The sequence below is a fragment of the Lepisosteus oculatus genome, chromosome 10 (genome assembly GCF_040954835.1).
Source record: "Lepisosteus oculatus isolate fLepOcu1 chromosome 10, fLepOcu1.hap2, whole genome shotgun sequence".
Lineage (NCBI taxonomy): Eukaryota > Metazoa > Chordata > Actinopteri > Semionotiformes > Lepisosteidae > Lepisosteus > Lepisosteus oculatus.
The window spans coordinates 8,422,390-8,444,356 of NC_090705.1; the positions used below are offsets into that span (position 1 = coordinate 8,422,390).

At 39.7% G+C, this 21,967-nt stretch overlaps 1 protein-coding gene across 3 annotated transcripts in view; it reads left to right on the plus strand.

Annotated features, from left to right (window-relative positions):
* The window catches only part of LOC102694431 (intermembrane lipid transfer protein VPS13B), a 325,472-nt gene that overhangs the window by 19,019 nt on the left and 284,486 nt on the right, over nucleotides 1-21,967 (plus strand). For 2 of the 3 annotated variants that reach the window (XM_006636105.3, XM_015357899.2), the window contains exons 4-7: nucleotides 11,869-11,989; nucleotides 20,158-20,325; nucleotides 20,595-20,776; nucleotides 21,538-21,712. In XM_006636105.3, coding sequence (XP_006636168.2) covers nucleotides 11,869-11,989; nucleotides 20,158-20,325; nucleotides 20,595-20,776; nucleotides 21,538-21,712 — 646 coding nt within the window. Of the gene's footprint in view, nucleotides 1-10,539; nucleotides 10,776-11,868; nucleotides 11,990-20,157; nucleotides 20,326-20,594; nucleotides 20,777-21,537; nucleotides 21,713-21,967 lie in introns of those variants that run through there. The other variant, XM_015357901.2, reaches the window with a different exon arrangement.

Consider the following 21,967-nt stretch of genomic DNA (forward strand, 5'->3'; position numbering starts at 1 on the left):
TTAATTGTAGATTTTAAATCAAAGAGTGATGTGTAATGCACTGGTAAGGCACATTAGAATTTTGGTGGCAGTTTTGGTATTTGCCACACTTTGATCATCGCACTGCGCTTTAGACCATAAGCCTATGTGGAATTCACCATGTTTTCTAGGCGTTGAATGTGTTTTATTAGGGTAATATCCCAAAGCTATTTGATCTGTTGGTTACAAACTTTAAAACCGAAAGAGCTTAAATGTGACTCATTTTTTAAGTACTTAAATCGGATAACCCTGAAGTTTTTGATGTAGCCTTTGATTCTGTGTTTATAACAAAGCAATTAATGATTCCTTGTTAAAATTAAAAAACAATTGATGTTGCAAAGTAACTGTAATGTGGCAAAAGTCATGTAACTGAATGGAAATTTGCTTAAATTATGCTTTGGGTGATTAACATAAAATAACCGCAGAATCTACTGGCGACTTTGTACTGTAATGTGAGAGAGGGGCTGTGTAAATTAATTTGGCAGTGATTATGATATCACTGCTTGGACATATACCATTTTTATTCATTATTCATTTTTATAGATTTACTACACTAATTAAGAGTTTGATGACGGACTGTATCAAACTAGCAAATTAAATTATTGGTGAGCAATTTTCCAACTGCAGAGCCTTTGTTTTCACTTCAGAGACTGGAATTCAGAGAGCTGCATCTACAGCAGTGTTTTGCTCTTGGATTACCACTAAAGTAGAAAATCATAAAATATGGATTTACAGTACATGGAAGCATGTTAATTTTCTCAGTGTTTTCGGCTTCAAATTGATGGCAATACTTCATGTAGAACTGGATCTAAAACTCTTTTCTCTGTTAATTGTTTTCTCCCTTTAACATAAGTCAAGTGTGCTTGCAAAGTGTTTTTTTTTCCTGCTTGAATACATTGTGACCCTGTACGTCTGTTGTGAGTAGAACATGGACAATCTGGCGATTGCTCATGTGGACTAATCCTTGCGAAGGGTATGCTTGTTCATAAGATACTAAAACTTTAAAAAAATGTTGAAGAATGGGATCACTTTAAGCTTTTACTTTTTTAATGTAGGATCGTCCTTTTTTTTGTGATACACCCAGCAATCTGGATCTGTGGTTTTCTCTGCCTGGCTCCTGGCTGCTTGCTCTTGCTCTGCACAGTGCTGGCAGGTTCCTCCAACCTGCTTTAGAGGGTCTTTTATCGCATGGAAGGTGTCATAGCCCCATACAGGTGGTTTAGCGCCCTTTGGAGGAGACAGCGATGAGCGTCCAGCACAGAAGCACCAGGAGCTTGCAAGACAGATAAGCCCTGACAGATAAGCCCACCGTTCTCTCAACCCACCCTGCACTGCTTCTTGGGGGATTCTGGTCCCAGTTAATGACCAGACCCAGACTCAAACCCGGGATCGTAGAGCTGCCGGGGAGTTGAAATTTTCAGCCCCTTTTCAGTTAGGTTTTGGCTGTTTTGAGATGCAGTCATTTGTAAACGAACTCCTAGTAAGGAAATTTGAGAGCTTTCAAATCAGTACTTCATTGTCATGTCAAGGAAGGTGTTTGGAATTTGCCCCAATGCAGCCCAGATAAAAACAACAAAACATGTGTTAAACTTGCACATACACCATAAATATTATTGAATCAATCGAGGCTCTCTTCCACTTATCTTCATATTCAAGATCTACGTATTGAGGCCAGCGGACACCTTTTTAGCTTTGTTTTCTTAGGTCACGACCGAGGCTCTCGGATGCTGCGTGCACGACTCTCTCCTCTTTCCTCTCTTGGGCAGTTGTGTTGCCGTACCAGACTGTTATCGAGGAAGTGACCGCCCTCTCATTCACAGTTCCATACGTACGTTGTCACTTCCTGTTGAACTCTGAGCTTCCTCAGCTCGCGTAGGCAGTACACGATCATTCTAGATCATGCACACCTTCTTAGGGTGGCACAGAGAGATGTTTTTGGTTCCTATGGCTTCAGGCTCTGAGATCCCGAGTGTAATGGTGGCCTTCAGTGCCTGCCTGTGCAATGTTAATGTCACTTCCCTGTTTGAATGGGTTCCCTGGTTTCTTTATGATATGCAGCTTTGGTTTGGTTGGCTGTTCTTAAACTCCTCCCCCTGGGGTTTGTTTCCTGGTTGGCATGAGAAAGATGCCTGTGCCCCTCCTGTCACTTGTCCGGAAGCAGGCTGGCTTTGGTGCCTCTGTCCCTCACTACTGATTCTGTTCATCGGACTCCACAGGCGTGCCTCTGCAATGCGCCACGGTCATTTTTGACTTGAAAATACGCACTTCAGTATTGTGACAGGGAATGGCTGAGAGTCTGGCACGTGCACGTGCATTACAAACTTTTTTGTGTTTTTGTTTAATTAAAAAATATTGTAGGTGTTCAGTATCCGTATGCCTCAGTTTGTGTCATGTATAAATTGAGAAGGGTTATTTAATGAAAACAAAAACAGGGTACTGTGATCTGTGAGCTAGAGGGTGTATTTGGATTTGAACCGAGCCAAAAAGTGTTCTGCGATGTGTGGCTAACAAAGGAAGAATGTAGTTTGAATAATTGCTCAACTTGTCACTCTTCATGCAGGGGGAAAAAAGGATTTGGAAAGCATATGGTTAGCTGAAAAGATAATAAACATTGTATGCCTTGAAAAGTGTATCACCCAGTTGAGAAATACCACATTGCTTCTTAAAATGACCAACATGATAAGAATTTACATGTGTTATAATTATATTATAATTGCTTAAATCTTTTGCTAAACTTTGAGACAGTTATAATTTCCAGCTGACCAGAGGCTATCCAGTGTAACAGGCTGTAGTACAGGTTTACTTCGTACAGGACCACTGGCCTAGTGCAAATCACAGAAAACGTGCTGTTAAAAAGTTCCAGGGATAGGAGAGAGTATTGGCACTTTGTTGAAGTAAATACAAAGATGATTAACTCGAAAACATTGTTACTTACATAAAAAAGTGATCAAAAGTGTTATCGCTGTTTTACTTTTTTTGCAATGCCAACATATTGAACTAATTCTTTCAATCATTGAATCCCGTGGTCTCAGAATAAACTAAATCACTAGCATGCCTGCATATAGACATATACTGTATAGTTTGAGCTAATTTTGCTAATTCATTTCTGATATTGAAAGGTGTTTGATCGGATGCTGTATAAGGTGTCTTTTTTTTCATTGAGTTCTGTCGGGGAGAAATTAAACTAAGAATTAATATTCATGCAGGGCTTAACAGGAACCACATCTTCCCGTTTATTTTCTTTCTCTATTTCATTGTTTGTAGCATTTACCAAAAAATAACATTTAGCCAAATTAAAAATTGTGATAAGTGCAACATTTATAGTAGCTCCTAGGTAGCAGTTCTGCATGCAGCTGAAACACCCATGAAGTTCTCCGACAGGAGAGGTTAGTGAACGCTGAAGCTTTGTTTTTAATTTTGTCTTTAGTGACATTAATCGAGTGCCATGTCACCAACACATTTCAATAAAACAGAAATTGGATTCATCTTCAGGAAGACATTAAATTAAAAAAAAAAAATACAAAGAAAAACATCTAGCCGGTTGGGTTACCTATCAGTACTCTCTCAGGAATATTTCATGTTGAAATATTAGAAATTAATGAGCTGAAGCTGTGGTTTGGATCGAAGGTATTAATTTCTTTTGGCTCACATTGTAAGCTTACATTTCTGGTTGTGTGCTGAGTGCTTTGGTGTACACATTGCAGTTATTAGCAGGGGACATGAGAGTTTAGCCAGAATGCTTCACATGCTTAGCCAGGGTTTGTGGTTAGTTGATGGAGACATCTAAAGAACCAGAGCTCCTCAGATCTAAATCAGGAAAGCTGTTCCTTCTTTTTTTCCTTTTGAAAAGGAGAAATGAAGTGGCTGTCGTCTAATGTTTTAAACAATCGCGTGGCGTGTACCTTTGGCCTGATTAAGTCGAGGAGTGATATGAAAGTATATTTGCGGCCAAACTAAGTTACCCCTGCTCCTCTGCTCAGGCACAAACGGGATGGGAAGATGGTTAATGGTAAGCAGTGACCGTTAAGAGGTTTGCAGCCTTGCACGCCAGTAAACATTGGTTTGTATTCCGCCATAAATATTCACACAAAGGATGATTAGTTAAAATGGCATAAAACCCTTCTGGTTTAAAGTTCATTGTGGTTCTGCCAATCTTCCACCTAAGAAAGCCATCACTGAAGAGAATTCTTACACATGCAATTACACGTAAAAGAAAAACATATTCAAGTGCATATTTAATGTTGTAGCTTTTTGTTTTTTACTCAACCCTTTTTGAATAATAAGACAATTTAAGGTGTTTTTTTGATGTATTAAACCATTAGAAGCATTGGGGAACTATTATGTGCACAGTTAGGAGGAGAAAGAAGGAGTCTTTCCATGATATTAGGTTTAGGAGAGGGTATCCCAGGACTCAATTCAACAGCTCATTCTTCAAGAAATATCATGTTATTAACTATGTGCTTATTATAAAATTGTCAGGGTTTGGGAGTTGTGGGAAAAATCATTTATCAAGAGCTTGAAATCTGTGATGCATTGACAACACTCTGTACCAAAGCTCTTGGTCTTCCTAATATCCATGGCTGAGGACAGGGATGGGTTTGCCCATGTTGTCTGACTCAAGGGAGATTCCCAGATCATCCTGTGTACTCTAAGAGAATTTGGAGGCGATGGGAACAAGGAGAGCGTCACCTGACGTGTGTCAGAGGGTATAGCATAGTTTGTACATTTGCAGATGGGGATTGGAGTGTAGAGAAGGTTCAGTGGCTCATACTGAATGTTTTGAAATAGGGTAAGAATTTCCAAACTTTAATGGCAGTGCACAACAAAATGCTTAAATAAAGCAATGAAGATGGTCTATCCACATGCGATGTTCAGATGAATGAAGAATTGTACTGATTAAACATGCAGCTAGCTTTTCTTTTACTTATTTATCAGGTTGTGAGTGAGAAAAAAGATAGCTTGTTTTCTCCAAAAATAAATTTAATATGAGTGGGGTCAGTTTTTAATTTGCAGTTAGGATGGCTGTAAAATCCGTTTGTTACCTTGACCTTAAAATATGCAGTCTGAGCAAAGTAATATATTCGGATTTTGTTCTGAATCAGCTCTCTTTATCAGTGCTCTGCAAAAACGATGTTTTTGAGTTCTAAGTGCATGCTAGCCGCTAATATACTTTGGCCTGTTCTACCGAAAAAACGAAAACGGATCCCTTTGAGATCATTGAAAATTAGACTGATTGTGTTCTCCAAATGGAGTCAAGAACTTTGAAGTCTTTTGCAAAAAGCATAATTTTGGGTTTATGTCATCTGCTGTGTATTCCATGTTTTTCTTCTTGTTTTGACTTTAGAAACTTAGAAGAACGTCAACAATGCATGTTTTTCATGGATGTTGAAATTCATTTGTTACCTAAGCTGTAGTTATGATGACATATTCCTCAAATATAAATGGAGACATTTCCTATTTTTCTGTAATAACCCTGAGATCTTCTCTATGATGATAACGGTTTATTTATGTTTTTGTAAATACTGTATATTTACATATTATATATTTTTTCTCTCACAGGTCTTGATCCAAATCAGTCTGAATTATTCTTCAGTGGTGGTTAAAGTGATGTGCTAAGGTTAAAATAATACCACATAAACTATCATTTTTGTGATCTGGGTTAGATTTTGAATCTGCTGTTGAGAGCCATAGCAAATATGAAATATGTAGGACAGAAAGCTAATGTTGCGCTGGGAAGCTTTAACTGGGTTTGCTGTAATGGTGAAGGTGCACTTTGTAAAGTATTAAGACAACCTTTTCCATTACAGGAGCCTAAGTGTTGAACCAGGAATACAGTTTGACTTTTCGGTGACTTTACAAATCAAAACAGCTTTTTGCACGAGTTCTTCAATTTGGGATAAATTAAGTAGAAGAAAATAGATTGCAGTTTTGTGATGTTCGTGACGATATTAATCAAATCATGCAGTATATAGAATTTATCATTTGTACTGCTCTATGCCTAGCTACTTAGATTATTGGAATACTTTACCCTGAATCTTATACAGACTTATTTAAAGAAAATGCTAATGAATCAAAATATTCAGACCCCTGCTGTATTTCAAGGTAACATTTCAATGTTTTGCTTATTCTTAAACAACATTAAACCCCACATCTCTAGGGTATTTACTAACAGATGGAGTTGTGGTTATCCTGTGTCAAAACATCTGTAAAGCAACTGTGACCAATTACACTTATTCAGGTTAGTTAGTCAGAAAGAGACTATTGTTCAAAGACTTGCTAAAAAAGGGAAAAAAACTGATTTGAAGTAGGAGCAGTTAACAGCTTCCTTGATCCTTCAGTACACAACCCAGCTCTTTGTTTATTTATATTGTTATTCTGGGCTTGTACAAGCCAGATATTAAACACACTCAAGTTTGACTTGGGTAGAATCAATGCATTCTTGGCAGTACTGTCAATTATGACATCACTGTAATCTTTGTGATTCTTCTTAGTTCCAGTGTGAAATATTTTTATAATTATGCGGACTTTGGCAGTTGGCTTGGAACTTTTTCACATCCTTTTAATGAACATGTTTTATTTCTGGGCTTCTGAAAGAGGCACATGTTTGGAACATTAATGGAGTGCTTTCATTGTAACATTATGCAGAACTAAATGTGCTTAGTAACACTTTTGGTATCGCAGACCTGTAAACAGTTCTACTTTTAGAATAAAACAAAGATCTGGAAGTGCATTCTCTTTCTAGAGAGTGAGGTAATTTTTTAGGTATGTGATTTGTTTAGTTGGTAGAATATAAAAGGAAAACTCATTAAAACTTGTTTGTAGATTTAATGACTTGATGTTTGAACTAAGAGTTTTGTTTAGCTGTTCTGTAAACTCAAACATGTACAGTATGTACGAAATATTTTGTTTTGCTGTGGTACGTGGTTTTATAAAGAAATAAGGCTTGGAAATGTTTTATTGAAGTATTAAAGTATGTGCATAATTACTAGCTATAGCAGTTTTAGATTATACACCCAGGATTTTATTTAGTTTTTAAAAATATTTTGCACTTGTGACAGATGGTGGACAGATGATTTTGATAACTTTTTTTATGTACTGATGGAACAGGTACTGTATATAATTCGTTTCAGTAAGATTCTGTAGCTATATGTTGATCAAGCATAGCAGAGATATTTTAGGTTATTTCAATTGTTCTGGGTTTGTGTACTTGTGAAAATGGACACAGACATTGTGCTAAAAATACTGGTTATAGTTACATGGTGGAGAAAAAAATAGCCTGAAAGTAAAATAATGCCAATTTGTCATACACTTGTAGATATCAACTCTATTATAACCTCCAGTCTAGGTGTGATTAACTTTTAGCATGAAGTTAAAAGAAATGTGTATTTATAATTTGTATTTATTTTACTTTTTTTTCTTTGCTTTTTTATTTTTGCCTATTTAGGGGGATAATAAAGCAAGACATTTAATGTTTGTAGCTTCGACTGTCTAAATAGTTTTGAATGCAGTAAAAAATACAGTACATCACCATCACATAAAATAAATCAAACTAACAGGTATTGTCCACACTGTTCCATACTGGAATTTTACAGATCAAGACTGCTATACATCCTGTGCCTTATATCCTAAGGCCTACCATAGTACCATATTGTGAGAATGTAAATGATCACCAAACTTTTTTCAGGATGAGAAGTTAAACCAAGGTTCTGGCTGCTTGTGATCATTAAAGATCTCGTTGCACAGTTCCTATGTGTGGAGATTTGCTTAATCTGCATACATTTTCAACCTTTTTAAAAAAAAAAATAATCTTTTTTCCAGTACAAGTCAGTTGGAAACCCCACAAAGGGGGGGGAAAAAGTCAGACAGAATGTAGGGTTTTACAGGACTGGAAACATGCTAGAAAAGCACCCGTTTTTATGAATGTTGAAATACCTTTGCTGGGACTGTTTTAATAAAAGCTTTTTTGTCATGTGGTGTTTCCACTAAAGAAACGTTCAGCAGAATATTCCGTTCTGCTTCACTGGATTTTGCAGGGTGTTCATCTGCATCTAGTTTCTGTTAAGACTCTATTAAGCCCTGCTATGACGGTATTTCTGCACTTGAAGTGTGAGGTTTTCATATCAGCGAGGTGTAAATTCTAAGCTCGATCTTCGTGTAGTAAAGACCTTGAAATTAACTTAGATTGTTTCACAGCACACAGCACCAGCCTAGCGTACTCCACTTTCATTACTGTAAATACGTCTTCAGGGAAAGTCAGTTTCTCTAGTGTTTGGTGTATGTCTTGATGGCAAATGAAAAACTGACGTATGGTTCACATTAATTACCACGTTATCCTTAGTAAACTTGCCTGCCTCCCCTTGTGACCTTCTTTTCACCTTTATATCCATTTTGTTTCAATACCAACAGTAGCTGCACATAAATTTTGTATCGTGGTTTCATAACCTGAAGTCAGAAGTTATCTGCAAAAGACGAGGCCCGCATGTTAGATGAGTTATGTATTTGTTTTATGGGAGATGGGTGATTGTCCGGGTTTAGAAGGTGGGCTATCTCATTAAAATGTGTGTGTGTTTGTGCACCTACTTGGACATGATACCCCCTAATGAAATGAAATGAAATCTGCTGTTTCAGGCAAGGGACTCTAGACATCTAGGCTGGTTGAAGTGCAACATAAAGCTGAAGCAGATAGCTGTGTTTAAAGGTTTTCCAGCATAATGGTGGAGTTGGGGCCTCTTAGCAAATTTGTTTTTGTGAGTTGTGGTGCCTTGTCAGGCATATCCCCCCCCCTACCCCTTCCCAGTTTTTAACCTTTCTGCCTTGTTGTCTTTCCTTTAATGAGTGGAGTCTGGCTTGTTTCCCCTGGCGGCTGTCTGTAGTGCAGGGCCGCTCCAGGGATGAGCAGCCGCCCATTCCCTGTTTATTTGTTTGGGAATGTTTGCCTATCCAGCACCCTGGCAGCAGGCCTCTCTCCGGGGACCAGTTTCTGTGGGCCCTGAAGAAGAGGACTAGACTGTGGCTTGTCACTGCTGAGAGGGATTGGTTTGTGTCAGCAAGATAAAAAGGGATCAGATTTCTTTTTTTTTTCTAGCAATGGAGATTTTCACCTTACTGGCAGCAAAGTGACTTTTTAGGTCTGTTTCTTTGAAGTTAGAATGTAAACATACTGTAAAAATCACTTATCCACATTTTGTTTTAAGTGCATTCAGTGTTATGTGTATTAATATGTATACAGTTTAAGAATAAAGTCCCATAAAGAGTTTCGAAACACTCTGCAAAAGTGAAAACAAGTTTTCTTGTTCTGAAAAAAATCAGGTTTTGATCTAAAAATAAGATATGGCTTTGCCTTGAAGGGACATGAGATTCTGGGGACTGGTTTAATATTTTCTCCAGTGTGACATTTTATTAGTAGTCCCAAATAACAGAAATAACATTTCAAGCCATTAAATCTTGTTCAAGCTTGAGACGGTAGAAGAAAAGTCTCCTTTCCTGACTTGTGCATGAAGCAGGCTGTTGTGTGTGGCTTCAGCCGTTTCGGCCTATCCGAACACACTGCAGTGGCCCCTGGCCTTGCTTTTCCTCAGGAGGGAACACGGCAAACTGGTGTCAAACCGCAGGGTCTCCCCAAATGTCAAGGCCGCTGCGCTGATTGACTGCTGGCGAGACGTTTTTCACTGAAAGGGGTCACATATCCCCTTCCTGTGCCCTAACCCTCACCGGGTACCCACTTACCCTCCAAGTAGGGGGTCCCCTTCCTCTCAGCCCACATTCCATCACTCAGGGGCAGGGCTGGGCTAGCCTAGCCTTTGGGAGCGCCTGCCTGAGAGGAGAGTTCAAACTGGGGGTGGGGTCCTGTGCCGTCATCTTTACGAAACAGCTGAGCTGACATGCCTTCAAGCCTTTTCCTCTGCCCCCCCCAGCCCCCAGCTCCCTCCCTGACCTGATATGGCATTAGCTGGATCATCTTACTCGGAGAGCAGCTGGGGCAGACAAATTGTTTTAGGGCTCCCCCCCCCCCAAAAAAAAAAGCATTTGTTCAGTTAGTGCCAGGCTATAAGCTATTCACTGTGTGAAAGACTGATTGAATTACTTTTATGGTCATTTACTGATAATTAAATGGTACACCTATCTTTTTGTTGTCCATAGCTTAATTCCTATACACTGTATGCGTATACCTAGTTCAAGAGATAAAACCAAAAGGATACTTTTTTGGTTGAGGAAAACTAGTATAACTTGAACTTTATGCTCTTTTCATTCCAGCTGTTAGATTTCTGCTCAAATATATTTTTTTAAATGAATATCATGGCGTCAACAGCATTGATAGATGTTTTTGAATAGTATTTCTTTGCTTTTATATAGAGGTTTCAGTCCGAAAGGATCTCAGAGCTCATGTCCTCTACCATGAACTGTTTTCTCCAGTTATTAGCCTTAGAAGTACATTTATTTCCTCTATCCACTTTAAAAAACAAAACTAAAGTGCAACTTTTTTATTCAGGGAAATCAATACAATTTAAACTGCAGCTCTTTTAGTTTCAGCTGAAAAAAAAAATATAGTGCTCTAATTTACACTATAGAGCAAGTTATTCTGAGCTTTGATTTCAGTTAATTGTAGGTTTTTACGGAAATATATACAGATTTAAATTTTGTCAGTAGTCCCAAATAACAGACACAGTGCATTACAACTTTGCGGCTTTTGTGAAGAAATGAGGGCAATCAACAACAATCTGATTTTTGTCATTTCTAATCTCCAGACTTTCACCCTGGTGAGTTATTTATTATTCCTCTCCTAATGTTTATCTATTCCCATTTCTAGAGATGGAATGGTTCTGCAGTTTTGGAGCAAAGTGCTGTGAAACGCAGAGCAGGGAGGTTCAAGATGACTCAGATCGTCTTTCTCAGTGCATTTGCTGTTTTGTCCTTATAAGCGTTTATTTTACAGGAGAATAAATTGAGTTCTTGAGTGGCCACCTCTGAATTATGTAAAGTATGTTTGAAATGCAATCTTCATTACAGACTTCAACAGTTCTAACTTTGCATGAAATAGGGGCTACCAGATGTGATTCATTTTGACACCTTTGCTGTTTATATTACTGAGGATAACTGTGACTTTTGAGACCTGTGATTTTATCCAATGTTAAATGCTAAACAGATGTGATCCCTCACAGTTTTGACTGTCTACACATGCTTTTGCTTCCCAGTGAAAAGGTTACACTGTTTTATAAAACTCTAATCAAAGCCATGCTAGAGGTGAATACCTTTTCCTTAGAGATGGTCATTTTTTGTGAAAATGCCTTGTGCGTGATCCATTACAATGACAACTTTACAAGGCTCTATTTTTCTTAGTAGGATTTGATAATCGGGATTATTGTAGGACAGTGAAAAACAGACAATACGTCACCAATTTTAATTTTTGTGCTTGCGATTCTTATTTCCATGTGACCAATAAATAAGCACACACTTGGCATTCAGATTCCTCTCTTTAAAAATGCATCTCTTCATGTTCATATTGTGTGCTGTCCATCTGAACGTCCTCCTCCTGCTTCTCCCGTTAAACATATTGAACTTTCTCTTAACATTTCTGTTCACGTCTCAGCTCACTTAGCAACACTTCTGGCTTGATTCGTGTGTGTGTGCATGGCATTCCTTCTTTCCTAAAATGCGGCACCCTTTGAATGTTGATAATCATGTCTCTGGGCTTCCCCGGTGGGCGTTTGAACTATCCAGCCTGGAATCAAGGTTTATTTGTAAAGCTTTTGGTCCTAGTTGTAAACCGTCGGGGGTTCAGCAGTGCGTGCTCTTTCTCCCCCCTCAGTGCCTGAGTGACCCAGATGATTGTTTGTTGATGTTGTTTCACAGGAGGACCACGAGAGCTGCGGCTCCAGCTCAACCAGCCGCAGCGCAGCAGAAAGTGTTAAATCATTAGCCAAGCCGCGCCGCATCCATCAGGCAGCGCCCAGCGACCCTGACTTACCACCGGGTGAGTGATGAAGGAAGGGGGGAGCGGGCCATAAACTGAGACATCACTGCTTCCACGCTTTTATGACCAGGACAAGGCAGGCTTATGAATAAAAGATCAAGTGGGAGGGTTGGCCCGGACTGCCGATGAATCAGTTGCAGTCAGGCCTTATCAGCAAGGCCCATTGCCTCCAGGACTCTTCTCACAAGGTCTTGCTCCATTCCGACTGGGACATGGCTCATTCCGATGTCCTTTGTTAATGAGCATCCTGGAAAGCTGAAAAATAATTTCAACTCTTGAGATTCAGTTGCCTCCTTCTCCGGACTTTCAGTTTGATTTACTTTTTGGTTTTATTTTGTTTGAATTAGAAAATCTTTTAGGATTCGGTGTGTGATTTTTTTTGCTCTCAAACCCATCAGCCAGGAACATTACCTAGGAACCAGCACCATCCCCACAGCAATGAGATGTTATGTTTTGCAAAGAAGTATAATTCACCACAGATAAAGTGCATGCTTAAGGTAATACAAAAGGAACAGCGCTTGTCTTGCTGATTAAGAGGTAACTGTATACCAGCTGGAAGACAGTTCCATTTCCACTAGATAAGGGCAAGTCATGCTGACATGGATTATAAGGAGCTACAAACCAGAGAGTTAAGATGTGACTTTGTGGAGGCACCTCTAGTTTTAAACGGGCATATTGATGTTGTGATTTACTGTGCACAAGCATGGTGCTTAAAAGTGGGTGCTGCTGCCTTACATGTATTGAGTTTTGGGGCAACTTCTATATGGAGTTTGCATGTTCCCTACATCTCTGCTTGGGTTTCCTCCAGGTGCTCTGGTTATCTGCCACCATCCAAAGACATGCTGTCCAGATGATACAGTTAACCACAGCTAGCCTCCTGCTCAAGGCATAGTCTTGCCCTGTGCATGCAAGGCTCCAGTTTGCCATGTCACACTGTGACAGTAGTGGCCACTGAATAGGTTACAGTGCCTTATCGGAACTCTTTATAAAATGACCTCAGTCTGTTCAGTCCCATATCACGATTGCATTTGGGACCTCAAAGATATGACATGCCTCAGGCATTTTCTGAATCTCACAAATGATATTTTTAGAACCGGATAGTAGTGAGATGTTCCCCTTGTAAAGAGGCAATGCAATGTGGATGGTCTGCAGAGTAATAGCTGATTATCAGGCCTTTATTAGAACTAGTTGACGTATTGCTTATCTGCTTAGCTGAGGCCTAATTGTTCAGTTCCTCATACCTGGATTTTTACATACCAGGGAGGATCGCTCTCCAGCTGTTACAGCAGTAAGCACAAGTGACTGTTAAATCCGGCGCTGTATATTTTCTTTGAGGTGAAACACTGTAGGTCTCACTGTACCCATTACGAGCTGATTCGTGAACTCAAGGTTAATTCCTTAAGTGACTCTTGGACAGAAAAGACAGTCCTTCTTTAACCTTTTTCCTTCTCAGCTGTGAAAACAGACAAACTGTAAAAGAAAAGGAAAAAGGATTCTAGAGGATGGAAGACGTTTTTTGTTTTGATTTATGATCAAATGGTCCCACCTGATTTAAATAGAAATGAGAAAAATTATGAAGGGAGTCATGATTAAATGAATATTTTTTTTAAACCTGAGACATGCAATTAATATTTAAAACAACTGCTTAAGTGCAATAAAAGTCTAACTGCATTTTCTGTTTCAATTCAGAAATAAAAAGTTAAAAAAGAAAAGGAAGAAAAAATATGAAATTAAACACTGCTATATATATCCATATCTATGTATCTATTGTATATACTTTTAATTATAAACTGAGAAGCATTAAAAATTGCAACAAATGAGTATTGGAACCATTCTCATTTGTTTTGTTTTTAATGCCTCTCTGTGTAGTTTCAGATTAGGTTTAAGCAGCTTAGGAAAAACATTAAATTGTCATATTCGATTTCTAACTGTTACTGTAAACAGTTTTATTCTTTTGTAAATGTTTGTTAGATTATCTTTGTAATAAGGCTTTGTGAATTCCTCTTTTGTTTCAGTGCATCCCAATTCACTGCAGATGTGTTCGCTTAAACCTCACAAGAGCTAATTTGCTCATTTTTAAATATGTCAAATATCACGTCAGTCTGAATTGTCTGTGCCGAATGAAAAAGTGTGATATAGTTATATGGTCTTTAATGTAAGTGATGAATTTTACAAATCCGTACATTTGTATCTGAGAACTAATTGCATTCTTTTTTTAAATGACCAAAATGCAGGAAAACTAAAGAAATCCGACATCAATTATACAGCTATTTTGCTGTAAGTTTTCACATGCTGGTTGCATTTAGACTCTTCCTGTGGCAAAAAAAATAGTTAATTCATATGATATGGGTTGCTTGTTACAGAAACTCATTCCCTTGAATTATTCCACCTTAGGCTATCCTGAAAGTGATTATGTTGCCAGTTGCTTGTGGTGAAACTGCTGGCCACCGGAGTTTGCTAACAATTGTGGTTTTCAAATATATGCGCCATTGTCACATACCTATTGAAAATTAAATACATGCATTTTCCCATGCTGGCAGCCTGGTAAGCTATTTGTTTGGCCCATGCAAGATGGCACATCTGTTTTGCAGCATTTGTTTGCCTCTGCCCCACTGGTACAGAAAGAGCAAAGGGGGTCAGTGTGTTGTCCACTGTCACAATTTGCGGTTGATGGTGGGTGAGCCCCACTTTCCCCTTTATAACTTTGCTGGCCAGGTTGCAGTCTCTTTCTTAAAAGAAGAAAGATCTGCAAGTAAATGGAGCTTTATGTTCATAAATAAAAACATTCCATGCCATTGTTCCAGAAAGCATCACAATATGTACTTTGCAGGTCTTTACACTCAGCTCATGACTACTCCATCACGCCCACTGACATCAACCTGCTCTTATCACATCAAAATGTACTTGCCACAATGTAATTAGATCAGAATCCTGGTAATATCATGTTAAGCTACTGTCACACTCCTGGCAAACAGATCTTAACAACCTTGTGGGAGAGCTGCACCGTCCACTACATCTCACACTCTCACACATTCGATAACATTTAATGCTGACATCATCTTCCTCAATTTTAACCTGCCAGGTAATGTATAATTTTGGCCTTCACATATCATGTTTTCAAGTGGTGTATCGAATATTTCGGAGCCCAGAGTGCAGGTTTAAGTTATCCTCTTCACTTATGTTTTTTTTTTTAAGATACTTCCTTGGCCTCTGGCAAAGGAGGTGGGTTCTACATATCAAACTTTTTTTGTTCTCAAGTAGTGGAAGCAATGAACATCTTTTCTGGATGCATGTTTGTGAGTAATAACGCTCTAGTCTGCGGCACTCGAATTAGAACAAGATTGTCTGTCTGGAAAATGTTCTGATTTCCCTTTCTAGCACGTCAGATGCGGCTTTTTCTTCCATGAGCAATCTCTGGAAGTTGGGCATGACCTTTGCTGACTATGCATATGTGTGTATTTGATTTCATTAGAGCTGAGCTTGTGGAAAGACCCTAGTGTCAAAAGGTTGAAAGCCCTTTCTAGAAAATAAATCCAGGAAGAAATGGGAAGATGCAACCAACATTTAGGCTATATAGCCTAATAGGTTTGCATACAATACATAACTTACGTTGGGTAGGAATGCAATACAAAGGCTTTTACCTTCTGGAAAGCCTCTGAATTGTATCTAATTAATAAGATTAATAAGAGCTCTTGGAAGACAAATCCTGTGAGTCGAAGAGGGTTTTCACAGTTCTGTGAATTACACATCTTGCTTGAAATAGGATGGTACATTTAAGCAATATTACATTTTAATATTTACATTATATTTATAATTAATCACTAATGATTGCTAGTCTTAAGTGTGCTCATATAACATATTATATGTAGCTTTGGTTGTCTTCAGCCTGTCAGTCTGTTCTAAGCAGCACAATAATTGGCACTACTAATAGCTGCTAATACTTTCCGTACACAGGAAAACGTGAACATGGACAGTATAGTATTTCTTTCCTGTATTGCACTGATGAGAGTACTTTGCCTGTACTGGGATCACATAAAGGAGTTCGTTTTTCCAGTCATTTTATGGTTGAGCAGTTTTAAGTGTGTTTCTTCCCTGTGGGCTGTTGTGCAGGTGCTGGCTGTGTCAATTGTTGACAGAAGTTCAGGCTGGCGCGATCGCGGGAGGGCAGGGTTTCGAGCAGCGGGCGTGTTGGCCTTGGCAAATTAGATCCAGAGCTACGAATAGCAGGGGGGCAAAGTGCTGGTTTTACCGCCCGTCTGCAGGTGCGGTACTGAGCGCGTTGCTTGACCTGTGCAGACTGCACTCAGACGGGGAAGATTTCGAGTCTGTCCTTCCAGTTTTCATTTTATTCCCGACCAATGGGATGAAACCGTCACTGGTGAAGATGCTAAAAGCCGTCACGTCCGCGAATTCAAATGGAACTCTGCAGAGAACTGAAAGCAGTCTTCATTGCAGCTGTTGACTGGGTCACGTTTGGTGCTTAACGTGTCTGCTTCCCTGCTTCTGGCAGAGTTGGCCGTGATGACGTGAGCTGAAAGATGTCAAGGAGGTGCCTTCCCTGCGTAGACGTGGGAAGCGCGTGTGGATGGTGGTGCGGCAAAGGCACTGGGCGGAGCTGCCCATCTGTTTAATTAAAAGGACGCCAGCGCTGTTAATACCCTTCATAGCTGTCACAGCCATAGAGAGACGTGTACATGCAGGAAAGCAAACATTTTAGTTGGAAAATAAGGAAAAGGCATTAAAGTTTTATATGTTTAACTCTCAGTGACTAGGTTTAACAGTACATGGGAGAAATGAATAATACCATTGGTCCTGTGGTTAAGAGGATTTATTGCTGTATATTTTCATATTTTATGGTTTAAACTCCCCTGTCTGTAATATTTTAAGTTCTTTCTTGCTTTGTTGAGTAATGACCTTACCATGTATGTTTTTCCTTGTGAGCTTCTGTTTCTCGGTAATGGTGTACCATTAGTGCTGGCTGGTAGAGCTGCAGGCAGGCTCCCTTGGTGCATTTCAAACCTGAGTAGAGAGCTGCAGAGCTCTGGCTCATATGATCCCTGTTGCAAATAAGAGTATTTTTTTAACTGCCGTGACACTGCTGGGGTAGACGGATGAATGCAGAGAGCAAATATGAAGTCGGAAAAGAGCATTTGGTTCTGCATGACTGTGCCACATGTGCGGCTGTTGGAAGTTAAAAATATCACATTCTTGATCACCTGCCCTTGGTATAATGTTTGGAACAAGCAGGCCAGTATAATCAAGACTAGAAAGAGGAATGTCCTTGTGTCCTCAAGGACCTTAGGGTCAGATATTCCAAGACCTTTTTTTATTTTCTCCAAGGTTTCCTGATTGTGTCGCACACTTGCTGCATATATGATAAAAAATTGTAAGGCGTCTGACTTGACAGTGTGGCATGCAGTGTCAAGTGGTACCTGAGCATCAGTTAACAAATTATTTTCTGGTGTGATTCTTAATTACGTCACTCTCTGAGGTAGTGGCAGTTTCAGTCTATGTGTAGTCTACAGCAGAGGCATTGCTGTATTACTTATAGTCATTGGCACCACTTGTAAGTACTTGCAAATTGTATGTTTGCATATCCAGCAGCCATGTTGCCCTGCAGCTACCTGAATGGGAGACCTCTTGGGAAAAACTAAGGCTGCTGCTGCTGGAAGAGGTGTAAGTGGGGCCAGCAGGGGGCGCTTACCCTGCAGTCCATGTGGGTCCTTATGCCCCAGTATAGTGACGAGGACACTATACAGTAAACAGGCGCCGTCCTTCGGATGAGATGTAAAACTGAGGTCCTGACTCCCTGTGGTCATTAAAAATCCCAGGGCGTTTCTCGAAAAAAGTAGGGGTGTAACCCCAGCGTCCTGGCCAAATTTCCAGTTAGCCTTTACCAATCATGGCCTTCTAATAATCCCTATCTCTGAATTGGCTTCGTTACTCTGCTCTCCTCCCCACTGATAGCTGATGTGTGTTGAGCGTTCTGGTGCACTATGGCTGCCGTCACATCATCCAGGTGGGGCTGCACACTGGTGGTGGTGGAGGGGAGTCCCCATTACCTGTAAAGCGCTTTGAGTGGAGTGTCCAGAAAAGCGCTATATAAGTATAAGCAATTATTATTATTATTATTATTATTATTATGTGAAGCCCAAACACATGCAGAAAATGTCTCTGAAATACTTTTGTGTAATGCCATTATTATTTTGCTTACATTTTGTGGAGGTTCATTTGTATATTAATTTGTCAAAATCCTACTCTGAGATCATGGCAAGTAAGGCAGGCTTTAAAAGATCCACTGTGTTTTGGGGTCCAGTAAAGGTGCTCACCATGAGCACTGGTTGATATCTGTGATCCAGACATTGGCCGTTTTAGACTGGGCCACCTCACTAGAAGACTGTAACCTGGAGTCCCCAAACAGCAAGCAAAGATATGGTTCAGAATTGTAATATCAAGGATGCCACTTCCCGCAGTACAGTGTCACCGTGGTATTGCTTTGGATTAGAAAGTGCAGTCTAGTGGAAACAGCTGTTGCAGAATATAACAGGCCCACACTTTTGAAGTCTCCTGAGATAAACAATATTATACCGCTCTCACGTTTTCTGGAGAACATCAGTTGAACCACTCCAGGGTAGGTTTGGCCTTATGCCTCAGGTCATTCTCCTGCTGACAGGTGAAATTTTCATCCCAATTTTAGATGCGTAAAGCAGGTTTTCTTTCTAGGTCCACTTTCCCTTCAAGTCTTTTACAAGCTTCCCAGTCCCTGCTGATGAGAAGCAGAACTGCGTTTTAATGATGCCACCACCACACTTGACAGTGCAAGTGGTGCTGACGGGGTGATGTGTTTGCACCAGACATAACATTTGGCGTTCACACCAAAATGTTCCAGTTTTGTCTTGTCTGACCACAACAAATTTTGCCACATGTCTGCAGTATCGCTTAAATGCTTTTCTGCAAGCTCCCTGCAGGATTTTGAGATGTTTTTTTTCCCAGTAATGCCTTCTTTCTTGCCACCTAGCCATATAGGTCAGCTTTGACCATTTTCTCACTTCTCAGCCATTGAGCTCTGGTTTTTCCAAAGTCTAATTGTGTGGAGTATTCAGGTGATTTTGTGCACCTAAATAAATGTAGATGTTCCATAGCAGAGGGTTCGTATATTTAGGTCATCATTCCTTTTATTTTTTTTATTTGCTTTCTTTTTTGTGTTTGTGTTTATAACAGATATTAATTGCTACTTCAAAGTGTCGTGGCTGCAAACTTTAAAGCAGAAAGATGTGAAAACAGTGCAAAGGTCTGGAAACTTCTGAAGACATTGCCGTTTATTTTGCACTTCATTTCCAAAGGTTACAAAGATCAACACAGAGTTAATGCGTCAGGCCTTGTGTTTATTTATGAGTCTGAGTAGACTGTATAGGTCGGTTATGTTGGCTTTGCATTGAGACCTGAGGTTGAATACATTGAATTACATTGAATAAATAGACTTCAGTTGGAATTGGTGCGACAATTTGACTTTCTGTTTTGCACCGTGTTTCTGGATTGTGCTCTTTTGCATATCATTCTCACATACAGGCAAAGGCATTTGTTACCCATGAGCACTAAGAGAGGTCGGTTTTTTTTGGAAGTCTGTGTTGAATAGTTGATAAAAAACTAACTCTTTGGCTGGTGCTTTTATTCAAAGTGATTTAGATCTGTACCTGTTTACACAATGGGGCATTTTACCAGACTAATCCAAGTGAAAAATGCTTTAGGGTTCCGCAGGCCTAACCACTACCTGTGACTAACATAGCTTAAAAATAACAAGGGGGTGGGATTCATTAATTCTTTTGATCCCATGTATCGGCAGCGTGTTTAAAATGCATTTCCTGTTGTTGCAAAGCTGATAAAGCTTTTTCCTAAACATACTTTTTTGGACTGGAGCTCCTGACCATAATTTGTGATTTTGGTTGTTTTGGCTGTGTCCCTCTATCCAAGGACTGTGAGACTGCATAGCATCATTGTCATGACAGCTTATGGAGCTACATTAACTTCACTCAGCTGTTTGCACATGCCTCCTCTTGCAACCATCTTATTGATGAATGTTATGTCACTGTGAATTGTACATCCCTTGAGCACGTGTTAAGGGTTTGCCTTCCGGCTTGTTGACCGTGCCTGCTGCTTCGGTCTTCCAGGTTACGTGCAGAGCCTCATCAGACGGGTGGTGAATAATGTGAACATCGTTGTCAACAACCTCATCCTGAAGTACGTGGAGGATGACATAGTGCTGTCTGTGAACATCACGTCAGCGGAGTGCTACACCGTGGATGAATTCTGGGACCGGGCTTTCATGGACATCTCCGGTAATTGTCCGAAAGGGGCATCGACAAGACTTCGAGTCTTTAAAAGAATGAAAGATGGCAACATTGAACGATCTCTCTGCTGCAATCCAGAGTAGGACATTTCCGAGTCACGTGTTCCAAACCGTTGGTTGTCTTAAATAATGGGTCTGGGACGTGCCACTCATTGTACATTTCGTAGTTGGAATTTGCCACAAACGTGTTTTTTGAATGCACGCGCCTCCAGTAAGTGCTGTTTTGATTCCGTGTTTTTTTTTTTGCTTTCCTTTCAGCTCCTGATCTGGTCCTAAGGAAGGTGATTAATTTCTCCGACTGCACGGTGTGCCTTGATAAGCGGAACGCTAGCGGGAAGATTGAGTTCTACCAGGATCCTCTTCTCTACAAGTGCTCCTTTCGAACTCGACTGCACTTTACTTACGATAACATCAACTCCAAGATACCCTCTGTTATTAAAGTAAGCCCTAGAATATGGCTTCTCTTCCAATAACACAGATCCTTTAAGGTTACTCCATGCAGCCTGTCACTGTTTATTTGAAAAGGAAAGTATTAAAGCAAGGAATGTGACATGGGAGTGTTAATAATTGAATTTTGGTCAGCACTGTCTTAATATCTAGCACATGTCGTTTTTGAATGGTTAAGAATTTGATTGCTGTATAAGCTATGACCCTGATTGCTTAGGTTGCTGTACATTGCAGGGTGGTAATACACTGCATTAAGCATTTTAAATACGTTTTCTTGAGTACTATTTCATTTTGTTTACCGGGCATGCATTAGGAAATTGTTTGAGGAGAAAATACAGCGGGAGGTAGACTTCCTGGTGCTGGAAGATCTTATGTTCAATATAGGAAACATTTTTTTGTTTCACTTCAACTATAATTATGATGACTTAATTTCTTAACTGAAGAAAGTTGAGTTTAAAAGTAAAGAAGCAAAGCTGCTGTTTGTTTTTCTGCCAGGATTTAAAGAAGATTAGTAAGCATAACGTTCTTTGCTGGTAAATTACTGATGGATCTGTAAACTGTGTTTGTGTTTGAAATCGTACCTAAAATTTTTGTTCTGATTTAAGTTCAGTCAGTTGAATAACTGAGATGAACGTTAAAATTTGCTGAAGGAATTAAGAATCTGTCCATTTCCTCCTTATGCTTGATGACAATCAACCTGACTGATCTGATGGCATCAGAAGTGGACGTCATGACTTTGTTTGGTTCTTTCCAGATCCAGACACTGGTGGAATGTCTGAAGCTCTCTATTACAGACCAGCAACTCCCCATGTTCATCCGCATAATGGAGCTCGGTATTGCCCTGTACTATGGAGAGATAGGCAGTCACAAAGAGGGAGAAGCTGAGGAGATGTGCAGCCATGCCAGGGAAACCGTGATCACCATTCCTGGTGAGTGTGACTGGAATTCCAAGTGGGCGGTGGATGGTTTCCCTTTTAAAAGATTCAGCAGCAGATTATGGTGAAAGTATTATTTAAATAGTGATATCATACTGCTCTGGGTATGAACAGCATTTTGTTTCCTTACATTTATTGTTTCCTCTGTGGAACTTCTCAGATATGTGTAAAAATGCATTCATTTGGGATAAAAAAGATGCACAACAGGCTTTATCATTTTTTAAAATGTAAACCCAAGATTAAAAGTCG